This window comes from Sebastes fasciatus, chromosome 17 (assembly GCF_043250625.1).
Source record: "Sebastes fasciatus isolate fSebFas1 chromosome 17, fSebFas1.pri, whole genome shotgun sequence".
Lineage (NCBI taxonomy): Eukaryota > Metazoa > Chordata > Actinopteri > Perciformes > Sebastidae > Sebastes > Sebastes fasciatus.
In genome coordinates this window covers 14,796,851-14,810,108 of record NC_133811.1, presented here as the reverse complement: position 1 = coordinate 14,810,108, position 13,258 = coordinate 14,796,851, and the positions used below count along the sequence as shown (strand labels likewise).

General features: G+C 39.9%; 1 protein-coding gene across 6 annotated transcripts in view; it reads left to right on the top strand.

The window, feature by feature from the left end:
* Nucleotides 1–13,258, top strand: part of ppp1r9a (protein phosphatase 1, regulatory subunit 9A) — a 66,601-nt gene that overhangs the window by 25,653 nt on the left and 27,690 nt on the right. For all 6 annotated transcript variants that reach the window (XM_074614003.1, XM_074614001.1, XM_074613999.1 and 3 more), the window contains exons 3-5: nt 2,209–2,341; nt 4,004–4,124; nt 10,022–10,126. In XM_074614003.1, coding sequence (XP_074470104.1) covers nt 2,209–2,341; nt 4,004–4,124; nt 10,022–10,126 — 359 coding nt within the window. The remainder of the gene's footprint in view (nt 1–2,208; nt 2,342–4,003; nt 4,125–10,021; nt 10,127–13,258) is intronic.

Here is a 13,258-nt window from a genome sequence, read left to right as displayed (position 1 = left end):
CCTCGCTCTCTCTTTCTCTCTCTCAAGTGACTGGCCAGATGCTAATGTGTTTGTAGAGAGCACACAGTGACTGAGAGAGGCCATTAGAGAGTGTACTTGCTGCCAACGGTAGCATCAGTCCAGGACGTCCCGGACAGTGCAAGTGCTGGTGTTAGCATTCGTCAGCAGTGTGTGCATTGGTTTTTATTGTGTGTCTGTGTGTGTGTGTCTTTTTATATTTTCTTTTCTATTTCTTTAATGCTATGCACAACATTATGTATATATACGTGGGGGTGTATATATGGATGTGTGTGTGTGTGTGTGTGTGTGTGCCTGTGTGTGTGCATGCAAGCATTAATAATGCATGGCTGTTGATCACACTGAATGATTGATGACAGAGAGGTCATGGGTAGAGCTCACGCAGGCTCACAAGCAACAAACCACAAACCAACCCTGGCAGCGTCACGCTACATCAATGTGCCCAAGCTGTGCGTACAGTACGACCAGCACAGTGTCCCTTAAACAGAGAGGCCATTTACTTATTCACTATAGTTGGTTGCGTATTTATCAGGTGGTAAGATATTAGTCCAACACATGCCACATGCCAAAACATAAATCCAGCTTTAAGCCAGATCAATACATGTGGTGGGACATGACGCCTTATTGATCTCTGCTGGCGAGAGATTTCCTCTTTCCCCCATTTCAAAGAGGTCAGTGCACTGAGATGTGCAGTGAGTGACTCGCTCAGTGACACTAAAGCAGGGTGGACGATGTGGCGAAACTCTGTGGGCATGCAGCGTTGTGAATAACTTTGGTGATTGACGTCATCGAGCTAAAGGTGTGATATCCCTGTTCCGAAATCTTTGCTTGTAGGAGACAGCACCATGTGGCAAATGTCACTAGTTTCTCAGATTGTAACAATAGCAGCTGCAGTCAGTGTGGATGTGTGCAGGTGTCTGACTGAGAAACAGACAAGCGTGCACGTATCCGCATAAACACTTTGCATACCCTTGCACCCTTTTATTCGGCGCCAGCAGCCAGCGTTCTGCAGAACGGCGCACTACAGACGTGACAACAGCATGCACGTTCGAGTCTGCTCGTGCAGGGCTCTCTCACCTCCTCCCCCTCCTCTTCGGTGCAGAGAGCAGTGAGAGCGCTTGGCCGGGATGAGATGTGAAGTGACGGCAGAATCTTGCTGTGAAGGAGAGACTCCTACGAGGACGACACAGTTTAGAGGAGGAGAAAGGCCTCCCTATGTGGAGGACGGAACCTGCCAAAACCAAAAATAAATGAATTGATAAATAAATGTGTCAATAAATAAATAAATACGCCATTAAATGTAGCAAAAATAATATTAAAAGTAGCCGCCATTAAGTGATCGATAAAATGTGACATAAATATATAGATATAGATATTTCTGTTTTTATTAGCTTCTTTATTTATTTATATTTGGATTAATTCCATTATTTATTTACTCTTCTGTTTAATTTTCACTTTTATTCATCAATTAATTAATTAATTAATTTATGTTTGCATTTTAAAAAAAATATTTTTAATTTTTAATTTTCGCATTTAAATTTTTGTTACACATTTTTTTGCATTTCTTTATGCATTTCTGCCTCATTATGCAAATGAACAATAAATTAAGAAGAAAAAAAAAATGAAAACAGAAATCAATTTATGTCCCATTTAATCAATTAAATAGTATTTTTAATTTTATTTTTGTTTCATTTAATGACATATCTATTTATTTATTTATTTATCGAGTAATTTTTTTATTTATTTATTTATTCATTCATTTTTTATTTTAGCAGGTTTCGTCCTCCATATCCCTATCCCCCCATCATCACATTATGTTTGTCTATTTCCTGTTGGTTAACAGGCTGATATGTGGTTGTAGTTGTGGCTTAGTTATAATGGTCTTTATTTACCACAGTGTCGTCAGCTTTGTTGTGCAGATAATGCAGTGGTTGGGAACATAAACAGTCTTATTTACTTCCATCCACTCGTAAACTTGTAAAGTAAGCAACATTACTCACTGTTATCATCAAAGAATGGAAGTGTCTTATCATATTTGTATGTACAATATCTCCTTTATAAAACGTCATTAAACATCCCGAATCATGCTGCTGAGGTGGTGGAACTATTTCTATCTATGCAATGTCAACCAACTGCTATATTTGATTTTGTGTGCCTACCTCCTTTTAACTCCTTGTGCTCCCTCTCCAGGTGTTCAACACCTACTCCAACGAGGACTATGACCGCCGTAACGAAGAGGTGGATCCTGTGGCCTCCTCCGCAGAGTACGAGCTGGAGAAGAGGGTGGAGAAACTGGAGCTCTTCCCTGTGGAGCTGGAGAAAGGTGGGAAAGAAAATCTATGTACACCATAAAACGAGGAGGTGGATCCCGTCAATTACCCATTATACCCAGTAGACAGAATCACCCACATATGGGACTGTCACTTTTTTTTTTTTTATCAAAGGTATGATATTTCTATTTTTGTCTTTCTATCCAGGTTGTTTCTTCATTTCTTTCTTTCAGTATTTCTTTATCCATTTCCCCCCAAATTTTGAATTTCTGGGCCAATCATTAACGATAAGGCGTCTTATTTTCAAACCCTAAAAAAAAGCATTTGACTGCTTTTCAGCATCCTGTTTCAATGCAGAAGTTCATCTCAAACCTCCTTAGATCACATAAAAGAGATTGTAGTGTACAGTTTGTCCTAATTCTCCAGCATGAGCTACAAAGAGGTGATATTGCATCTTCTTCACGTGTCTTTTTCCTGTTGAGGTTTTCCTGTGGTGAAATCCAATATTGCCAAAGACCTGAAATAGAATGACTTTACATCATAGGATTTCACCATCCACTCACTGTTACGTAACCCTAACAACTCGTGAATAATTAATAGAGGATGGAGATGGACGAATGATACACTGGAAGGGAATTTCCCATCCAGCACATTTCCTATGCATGTGAAGGCCACTATGCCTGTAGTAAACTTCTCTTCTTCTTCTACATTAATAAATCAACTGCTCTTCTGTTATTGAGTGTATTCATCCATCCATTTTTGCATGTATCCTTCACTCCACCTGAAACCAGTTTACTAGGAGGAGACATTTTGGGTTTGATCCATTTGAAAGTTAGGAAATGGAGGCCTCTAACCCATCACACACGTATAGACACACAAACATACACACTCACACTTTAACTACAGTCAGGGATGCACCATATCTGCCGATACTAAGTACCGATCCAATATCAGTATATAATTAATAGACTGTATGCCTCACTGTGTGGAAGTGACTGGGATAATTTTTTATGTGCAAGGAAACATCAGGCTTGACTTAAACATTGCTTTCCTAACTTTGTAAAACAAAATGTAACAAATATACATATAAATTTACTGAATTATTTATTATTAAAATAGTAAATCGTACACCAGCAACTTGATAAAAAAAATCTTTAAAAAAAACAGGAATTACAATTCAACTGTAAACTTTTTTAATGTAGCAACAAATTGGTCAAAACTTAAACAGGAATTAAAATTCCAGTATATATTGTAGGGCTGCAACTAATGATTATATTCATTATCGATTAATCGTTTGGTCCATCAAATATCAGAAAGTAGTGATAAATGTCCGTCCCAGTTTCTCAAAGTCCAAGGTGATGTCTACAAACGTCTTGTTTTGTTAGTCCAAAATCCAAAGATAATCAGTTTAATGATATAAAACGGAGAGCAGCAGGAAATCTCCATATTTGAGAGGCTGAAAACGGCGTTTTTCTGACATTTTTGCATGAAAAATTACTTTAACGATGAATCGATAATGAAAATAGTTGGCAGTAATTTTTCTGTCGATCGACTAATCGTTGCAGCTCTAATATAATGTTTATAGTATATAAACATGGAATTGATTTGAATAAATCCGCCCCATTATCACAGATATCCGATCTGGCTAATTGAGTCAGTATCAGCCCGATGTCGGTGCATCCCTAACTACAGTATGTGGTGTGTATGTTTTCCAGATGAAGACGGCCTGGGGATCAGTATCATCGGGATGGGTGTTGGCGCTGACGCAGGCCTGGAGAAACTGGGCATCTTCGTCAAGACCGTCATCGAGGGCGGAGCCGCTGAGAGAGACACCAGGTGAGATCTGCTTCCCCATTGGACATCACACACACGCATATTACTGAGCTATAATTGAGTCTGGAGACACATTAAAGCAGATTAGAGTGCATGAAAGCTCAGCATGTGACCAAAGTTGCACTTATCACTTATTGTGCAAAAATGCCCACAGCAATTAATCAGCTTTTTTGTTTCCGCTTTCCCACCACCACCTTCTCTCCCTCTCTCACACACACACACACACACACACACACACACACACAGTCACACTCTGTCCCTGTCAGATTTAGCAGCAGGGTTTTCGGATTAGATCCACTGGGACAGGCGCAGTCTGGGACATGAAGTCTCACACAGGACTATATGCATGTGTGTGTGTGTGTGACAGAGACATTGCATTAGAGTGTCTTGTTTTCTGTGCAAGTTTGCAAAAGTTAGTCTGTAGAAAATGAGATACTGTTTTTTGTAGGCTTCCATATTCAGCATGTCTCTATCTGTATCCCTAGATGATGTGTGTGTTTTTGTTGCGAGGGAGAAACTGTGTGTGTGTGTGTGTGTGTGTGTGCGTGTGCGTGTGCGCGTGCGTGTGTGTTTGTGCATTATAAAGCGTGAACAGTGCAGAGTAAGCACTCAGCCGGTGGTACAGGAGGAGATGACAGCTTCACAGCAGGCGAGCTGTGGTTTTCTGCCTCTAAACCGCCAGCTTCTGCCTATTAGTGTATCTGTGTGGTTCAGGTTCCCCATAAACAGATTAAAAGAGTGATAGGCTCTTCCATTCTATGCAGCATGAGAGCAGTAAGTACTGTAAGCTCCGCATACACACTAGAAACCCTAGAGTTGTTTGCGGTAGGTGTGTTTCTTTCGGGGATTAATTTTTGCTTTCGTGTAGCAGCCGGGGCTGCCATTTTCAGGAACACTTGAGAGTGAGATTAGTTCAAATGTAGCCAGCAGAGAGACGGGATAGAGGAATAGCGAATGAGGAAATGAAACAGCTTGTTCAAAAGTTGTTTCTAAGATGACAGTTACACCGACTCCAAAAAGTCTAATTTCCATCAGTTAATGTGAAAAGTTGAAAAGATCAGAGGAAGGCTCTGCTAAAGCTCAGGTTCAATTCTGAGCCTGTAGGTTTGATCCTTTTTCTCATTTATTTAAACTGAACAACATTTTGAATATCACTGTTCTCAGTTCTCCACAATCTATCCAAAGTATTTGCTGTTTTGTTAATAACGCTCACAGATTCAAAAGAGTCTTGAGAAACTACGCTCGCTTACATCACAGCTTGGTTCTAGGGATAGCATTATCAGTCTGTCGGTTGGTCCACTGGACGGCTGCCCCCTCTTAGTTGCTATATCGGTCGGTCGTTTTGGTCTTAGTCGACTAAGATTTAGTTCTTTTTTTAGGCTTTTTTCATGCTGAATGACTTATTTCCAAGAAATTTATGAGCACATCTCTGGTAAACACAAGATTTAAAGTGGTGATTTTGTGTGATTCTTTGTGAAGAGACTCAGTATTACAGATCTGTTGATTAAAAGCAATTAGTCAACAAAATCATACGAGTGTTAGTCGACTAAAAATGTCTTTGGTCGTGGACAGCCCTAGTCCACTGCTTTGGTCCAGACTGCCATGGAATTTTGCACAATGTTATTTAGGGTTGTCCTGGTGGCCTAGTGGTTAAGATGATAACGATGCAACATCTCTGGTTCGGTTTCAGCTGGAGACCTTTGTTGCATCATGTCAGACTTTTTCTTTCTTTCCTACATTTATTGTTTGGATCTACACTGTCACCTATCCAAAAATTAAAAAAATATTCTTCGATAGAAAATATATGTTAAATAATGACTAAATACATAAACTTGGACAATTGTTAGATATTGGGATTAGACCGGACATTTGCCTTGTAGAAGAACTCTTGTATGAACATATTTGTATTCTTTAACCCACTCATTCTGTGATACTGCAAGTTTATTGAAAGGGGACCTATTATGCTTTTATGCTTTTTCCCTTTCCTTTAGTGTGTTATATAGTTTTTTGTGCATGTAAAAGTTCTGCGAAGTTACAAAGCCTAAAGTCCACGCCAAAGGGAATTCCTCTCCTCCACAGAAACACTGCTCCTGAACTGCCTGAAATACCTCGCTTGAATTCCTGCCTTTTCTTCTGTAACGCGGTGATGTCACCAAGTAACACACTTTGCCTAGCGGTTAGTTTGGCACACCCTCAAACAAAACTAGTAGAGCAGAGCTGAAGTGGAGTCTGAAAAGTTAGGTTCAGCTGACCAATCAGAGCAGAGTTTTAGGAAGGGGGTTAGGAGCTCAAACAGAGCGTTTCAGACAGAGGTTGAAAAAAGGCGCCGCAGCACAGCCCGTATGAGAAAGATAAAGTATTTTTTGAGCGTTAAAACATGTAAACATGTTCTAGTAGAAACCCAAAATACAAGTATGCACCACAAAATAAGCATAATAGGTCTTCTCTAAATACAAATCTGTCAGATTAAACAGTTGTGGACTTAAGTGTATACAGTACATGGCATTAACAACTTTCCAAAGTGAGTTTTACACAGTAAAACAGACAGGGGTGTTGTTCTCTGAGTGTTGCTCTCAGTAGCCACTCACTACTTAGACTAACTGTGAAAACACTCCATTTACAGTTCAACCAATTTGATCCCATTTACTGCTGACCTTTCCACAAACAGAGCAGAAGATGGAAGAGGTATACTTCCTCTTTACATCTTTAAAAACATGTTTTGATAGTGTAGGTCTGTTTAATGCAGTGTTCATTCAAACATTATATTGCATGATTAGGGCCTCTCATCAGAGAAATAAACAAAAGACTCGATATATTAATAATAAATACTGGATAACTTGTGCTCATTCATTCCCCCTCTGAGTGCTATCTCCCACACACACACACACACACACACACACACACACACACACACACACACACACACACACACACACACAGGGGAGGAGTCACCAGCAGGAATGTAATTTCCTTCCATCATTACCCTTTCCAGCTATAGGGCTCTCTCTCGCTCTCTCTCTGTTGCTGAGTCGGACTTAATGGTCTGACACACACACACACACACACACACACACACACACACACACACACTCACGGGCAGACAGATAGATGGGCTTGGCTGTGGCTGTGGCTGTGACTGTATTGTCTGGCGCAGATGATCCTCGGTGTGTGTGTACCGGGGTGAGATGGGGGTTATGAGACGAAGGTGTGTATGTGTGTTTTGGTGTATTCGTATGAATCTTCCTTTGTTGTCAATTTTTTTTTTTTTCCCGCTGCCTCCGCTCAGCAGCTGTATGTCAACCAGCCTCGGCCACCTAAAGCCAAATTGAGACGTTAGATGGCGTGAAGGTCAGCAAAGCGTCCGAGCTGCTGAGTGGCAGACGAGCAGCTCACTCTCTGTCTACCTGTCAGGCTGATGTGTCTCTATACATCCATGTGACAGCTCTGGTTGATGTGTCGGGTGTCACGGTCATATTAAATCCTGCTCTGCAGCTGCTGTTTGTTGTGACAGACTAAGAAAGGAGCTGCTGAAAGGACACTGGTTACTGCAGTAGCTGATGCAGACATCAGAGCACATTGCTTGATTTTGACTTGAAATTTGCACAAAAATTCAACTGCGATTTGCAAAGGTTTGCAGTGAGGAAACGGTGTTGAGTTGGGAGCTTAACCCATTCTACGGACTAAGACTATGACCACTCTCTGATTAATCTTTCTCTTGAGTCCCTCAAGTTGATTAACTCTAAATCACTTTAGTTTTAGTACTCTTTCAACAATAAATGTCCCTAAGAAATTTAACCTTTAATTAAATTTAATTGGGCCTATGGGCTCTTCAATTGTTGTTCCATCATGCAAATTAAGAAAAATTGAGTGGTCAGTGGTGCTCAGATTCCAGCATTCAAAAACATTTGTACCAAATACTGTAGAGTCAGCTTGTTTGAATGTATTCCATACTGTATATTTAGAAATTGTGCGTGAGGCAGAATTTGTTCGGCGCATGCTAAGTGACCTCTGTAGAACTGAATAAAACCAATGAAACAGTAACTCATTATCCTCTCAATTATCCCGAGTGTGTTCAATCTCCAGTCTCCAGAGTAGTTGTGCTGGTTTGACTGGACCATTTATATCACTTGTGCAGTGCCCATTCGGAGTGTGTGCCCGTCCAGAATGGGCCGATTGCTTAGCCCCCAGAAGTTCTGCTTGCAGCGTTGTTGAGAACCGCGGTATGGCTGCTTGTACCCACCAAGTGTGAAGTTGATTGGATGAAAAGCTCTCGAGATAAGTGAAGGACAGTCATACAAACATACACAGACAGACAGACAGACAGACAAACAGAAAGAGATTCCTTCCTTTATAGTTGGATGATGCTGCTACAGCGCCACCTATTGGCCAAATGGCACTAAATTTGTCATGGTCACACAGACACCATGTCTACACATGTCCACCAAATGTGGTCACAATAGCACAAAGCGCTCAAGAGGTATGACATTTTTTATAATATAAGCCCTGTCCACAGCATTTGAGCTAACTTTGTGGGCCAGCTATAGCAAAACTGTTTGGAACATAAAAAATTAAAAAAGTAACTTTTTCCGGCTTGGTCCAGAGATGTTTTGTACCAAATTAGGTGACAATTGCTCAAAATTTGTAGAAGTAATAGCAAAAAAAAAAGATTTGGACAAAATGGAAAATGGTTGAAAATCTAGATGTAAATGGGCGTGGCTTATGGGCGTGGTTTATATGGATAGATTCGTCTGGACCCACAGAATCCAGTAAAAAAAAGACAAAATTTAGTTTTTGAGAGTTACGGTTCTTAAGTTACAGGTCAAAATGTAAAGTTCATTGTTACAGCGCCATCATCTGGACAAATTGCACCACATTTGACACTGCACTCCCTTGGGTCCTGAGTAATACATCCGCCAAGTGTGAAGTCGATCGGAAGAGCGGTTCTCGAGATACGCGAAGGACATACAGACAGACAGACAGACAGAGATTCCTCGCTTTATAGATAGATACAAAATTGATAATTGGACAAGTGTTATTAAATTGTCTGTATTTAAAGATATTGAAGAGATTGGTAAAAGTCCTCCATATTTTCATGCTGTTATTGGACCAAATAAAAGCAGGACCTCTACAGTGGTTTGTTGTAGATGAAAATGATATATGTGTTGTGCCTTCAAGCAGTGAAGTATTAGAACAATATGTTTTGTTGAAAAGTAATGAGAGCTAGTTTTTGTTTTATTCATATTGTGAAGAAATTATTTAAAACTCTGTTTCAGAATCCGCCTTAGTCTGGTTTTTATGCAGATTTCCAAGTAAATTTAAATTGAATATTTAGCGAGGACGTCTCTTTTTAATTGATTTGTTCTCTGTTCCCTCCCTTGTCATGAATAGTGGATCATCAGGAGTTTCATTTCAGATCGAGACCTTAGCTGACCTCTCATCGTGTTCAGAGCAGAGCAGCGGCTGTGTTGTGGCTCAGGGCGAAAGGCTAGCTGGCCTCCATGTCCTCGTTAGCCCTCCTAGTTTGGTTTGAGCCTCATCTCTTCTGTCTCTTGGTTAGGGAGTAGTCTGGAGCTATCGCACTGGAAATCTGTAACCGCAAAAAAGTCTGGCTGTTGTAATTTTGAAAATAAAGTGAATATGCATGATGTGCCAGTTTGTTTGTCCCTTGTGCCTCTCGTAGTCTTTTTGCTGCATAATGTAATTTTGACATGTATTTTTGCAGACTAGTCAGGGACATAGTGTATGGGCGCTATCAGTACTAGCCACTTTCAGCTCACTTGTACACACAGATGGTGAACACAGACTGAAGTATCACCAGTAAATCAAACACAATGACACTTGCACTAATGTTTTGTTGCACAAAGTGTTGAAAGATGCTTTTATTTGTGTGTGTGTGTCAGGATCAAGGTGAACGACCAGATCGTGGAGGTGGATGGGACCAGTCTGGTGGGCGTCACCCAGAGCTTCGCTGCCTCCGTCCTCAGGAACACATCAGGAGTGGTCAGGTACGACCCACAAACCAGTCACAGCTAATTATTAATCCCATATGTAGTCTTAAGTCCTATATTTAATAGGGGTGGGAAAAAAATCCATTCACCTATCTATCGTATTGTGGTAATGTGCGACGCTACAACTGTAGAGCACCCATATACTTACATTTATGTTGAATGCATTCAAACGGCCCCGATGGAGCTGACCATAGATGTAAGAAGAGAACGGAGCTGACGGGAGAGCTAGCGACAGACTTGGCGAAGCTAGCGGAAGTATACACGTGTGACTACATCCAGTTTTCAAAATAAGATGTTAACAAAGGGAACTGTACATACATGGAAATAAGATTGATTGGATTATATTCACCAGAAGTATAAAACATTACATGTCCCTTTTAAATTAAAATTGAAAATACCACTAATTAGTGAGGGAAATCGCTTTATTCTTTGATTTTTGGGTTGCTGGAAACAATTGACTAAATAATACCTGACAATGAGTGATATGTTTGACTTCAGGACATCTCAGACTACATACATGCAAATCAAACATTGTTGCTGTATTAATTTAGATATTTTCCAAAGTAAAAGTCCCTAGAAGTGTATGATTTAACTTTTCCCCATGGTCTAGTGTTAAAAAAGTTAACACTAGACCATGGGGAAAAGTAATAAATCGTAATATTGAATCCTAATACTTGTCGAATCGCAATACTTAAAAATTGCAATACATATCAAATCGGCACCCAATAAGATTAGACACAACTCCTACATAAGTTGAAGCTTTAATATAAAGTAAGATGTTAAGATTCAGTGCTTTTTTTATTGCATCAACACATAAGATTTGTATGTTTTCACCCGCTGATGAGGATCTTTGGATTACCATCAGATTATAGAAGTGTGTCAAGCAGCTATCAGCCCCAAGAACCAGACGCACCATCATACGGCATCAGACATAATTACTAACAGCCAAAATGTCTTTTAAATTCAGCAATGATCAGTGAAGACTGTCGTCACGTTTCACTACCGCTGCGTGGTACAATTCTGAACGCCGCTCGTTCCTGCTGTCACGGTGCAAAAAGTTGCAAAACAGCCGCTTAAGCAGCCATGCTCAGTGAGATTTTGTTTGGCAGGTCCCTTAACGCCATTACCATATCTGAGATACTTGAAGATGTGGGAACACAATATGTGACAAAAGTCTGGTGTGTTTGACAGTCGAGCGGTTTCTGGCAGGGGTCCGCTTAGAGCAGTGGGGAGCAGATAATGCACACACACACACACACACACACACACACACACACACACACACACACACAAACACACAGCACGGCAGGAAGGCTTTGATTTGGAAAGCCAGTGCTGTCCTTGGCAATGCTGTTAGTGTACCATCTCTCACTTTCAGTTGCTTCTCGCTCTTGTATTTGTCTTTTTTCTTGGTATGGTTTACTGTTGTCTTTTCTATTTCTGTTTCATTACCATCATCTGCTATTGAGTATCTTCTGTCCTCCTCTTTTTACTCTTTCTAACCGTATGTGCTGTTTTACCACTCTTTGCATTCCCAGGAGGCTTTGTTTACTTTGTCATGCTTCAATTCAAAATAATTGTAATCTATCTATCCATTCATCCATATACACACTACACAGCCGTTATATATTATTATTGTTATTATGTATTATTATATAATCCAAAGTAGGGCTGGGCGATAATTCAATATGATAATTTATCGTCTTTAACGGAATCGTGTCGTGATGAAATCATACATTACGTCATTAAAATTACGTCGTCTAAATTGGTAATAACAAGCACATACTAACTCAAATTTCTCAGAAAATCTGAATTGATAAGAATTCTGCAAATGGGATTACCCGAGTAGTTAAATCAAAATACTGTCTTAATCTGATTACTCTGTATTTGTGTGCATGCATGTAAACATAGTCAGTGTATATCTGGAAACTTGTATTAATTTCTTCTCAATAATTCCACTTGAAACTGTTATGTTTATTTTGCACTAAACTTCTTAATTAAAAGAGAAAAATACTTTTTATTTGTCAAGTATTTAATTCAGGAGTCTACAAACATAGGCTTTACCATGTGGTTACTTATTATAGACTATTTATTTATTGAATTCCCAGAAATCATGCTATATCGTGACATATATCACTATCGAGATATGAAATGACAAATATTGAGTTAGAAGATTTTAGCCATATCTCCTAGCCCTAATCCAAAGTGCAGTTTTCAACCATTCTGGTCACCAAGTTCACTCTGGGAGTTGAGGAAAGATAGACGTGTGTGTGTACAGTGCCGGGGGAAAAGCTGGTGGCTGGACAAAGACACGTCCAACAGTATCAGAATAGATGCTGTTTGCTGAACTAATATTGACGAAATACCAGGATGTGTGAACTATAGGTGAGGCGGCCTTGAAAAGGTTCCATCTATCACCTGCTCATCTATCCTGCAAGTATAAATAGATTAAAGTGAGCAGTGCAGAAAGATTTATAGTCTAATCTGTCTATAGAAATACAATTAATGACTTATAAGTAATTTTTCATTTAAATTTACCGTATGAAAAATACAACACTGTGACAGTCTTATGGCAAAATGCTATTTCTCAGACCTATTTTCATTCTTCTCTCGCTCTCTGCTCCCTCACTATTTCAGTCTTCCTCCATCACGTCTCACCCACTCACACCTCCTCCTCCTCGGTAAATTCTTCTCTCTCTGTCTGATCGCCAGAGGTTTTATGGCCAACTGTCCTAGATTTGCCATTTTAGCTATATTTAACCCTGACTTCCAGCAGCATATCATCCAGGTTTTACTCACAATTTCCCCCCAGTGTGCCGGTATAAAACACAGTTTTAAATGCTCTGTCATATAGATCACTTGTGGGGGGAAACACAAGAGAAATACGCACTTAGACCGCATTTTAGCCTAACATGATTTGATGCACCTTTATTGGCTATAAAGGCACTCCGACTAATTGTGTGAGTTGTTGCATTAACATAATAATCTTAAAATGTAGGCCAAGCTGACATGAGTTTACAGCCATCCTCCTTTACAAAACACACTTTTGACCATGCAGTGCTGTTACTTTTTGTGACACTTATAAGCATTAACTCTAAATATATGCACCTTCTTCCATTGATTGTGCTT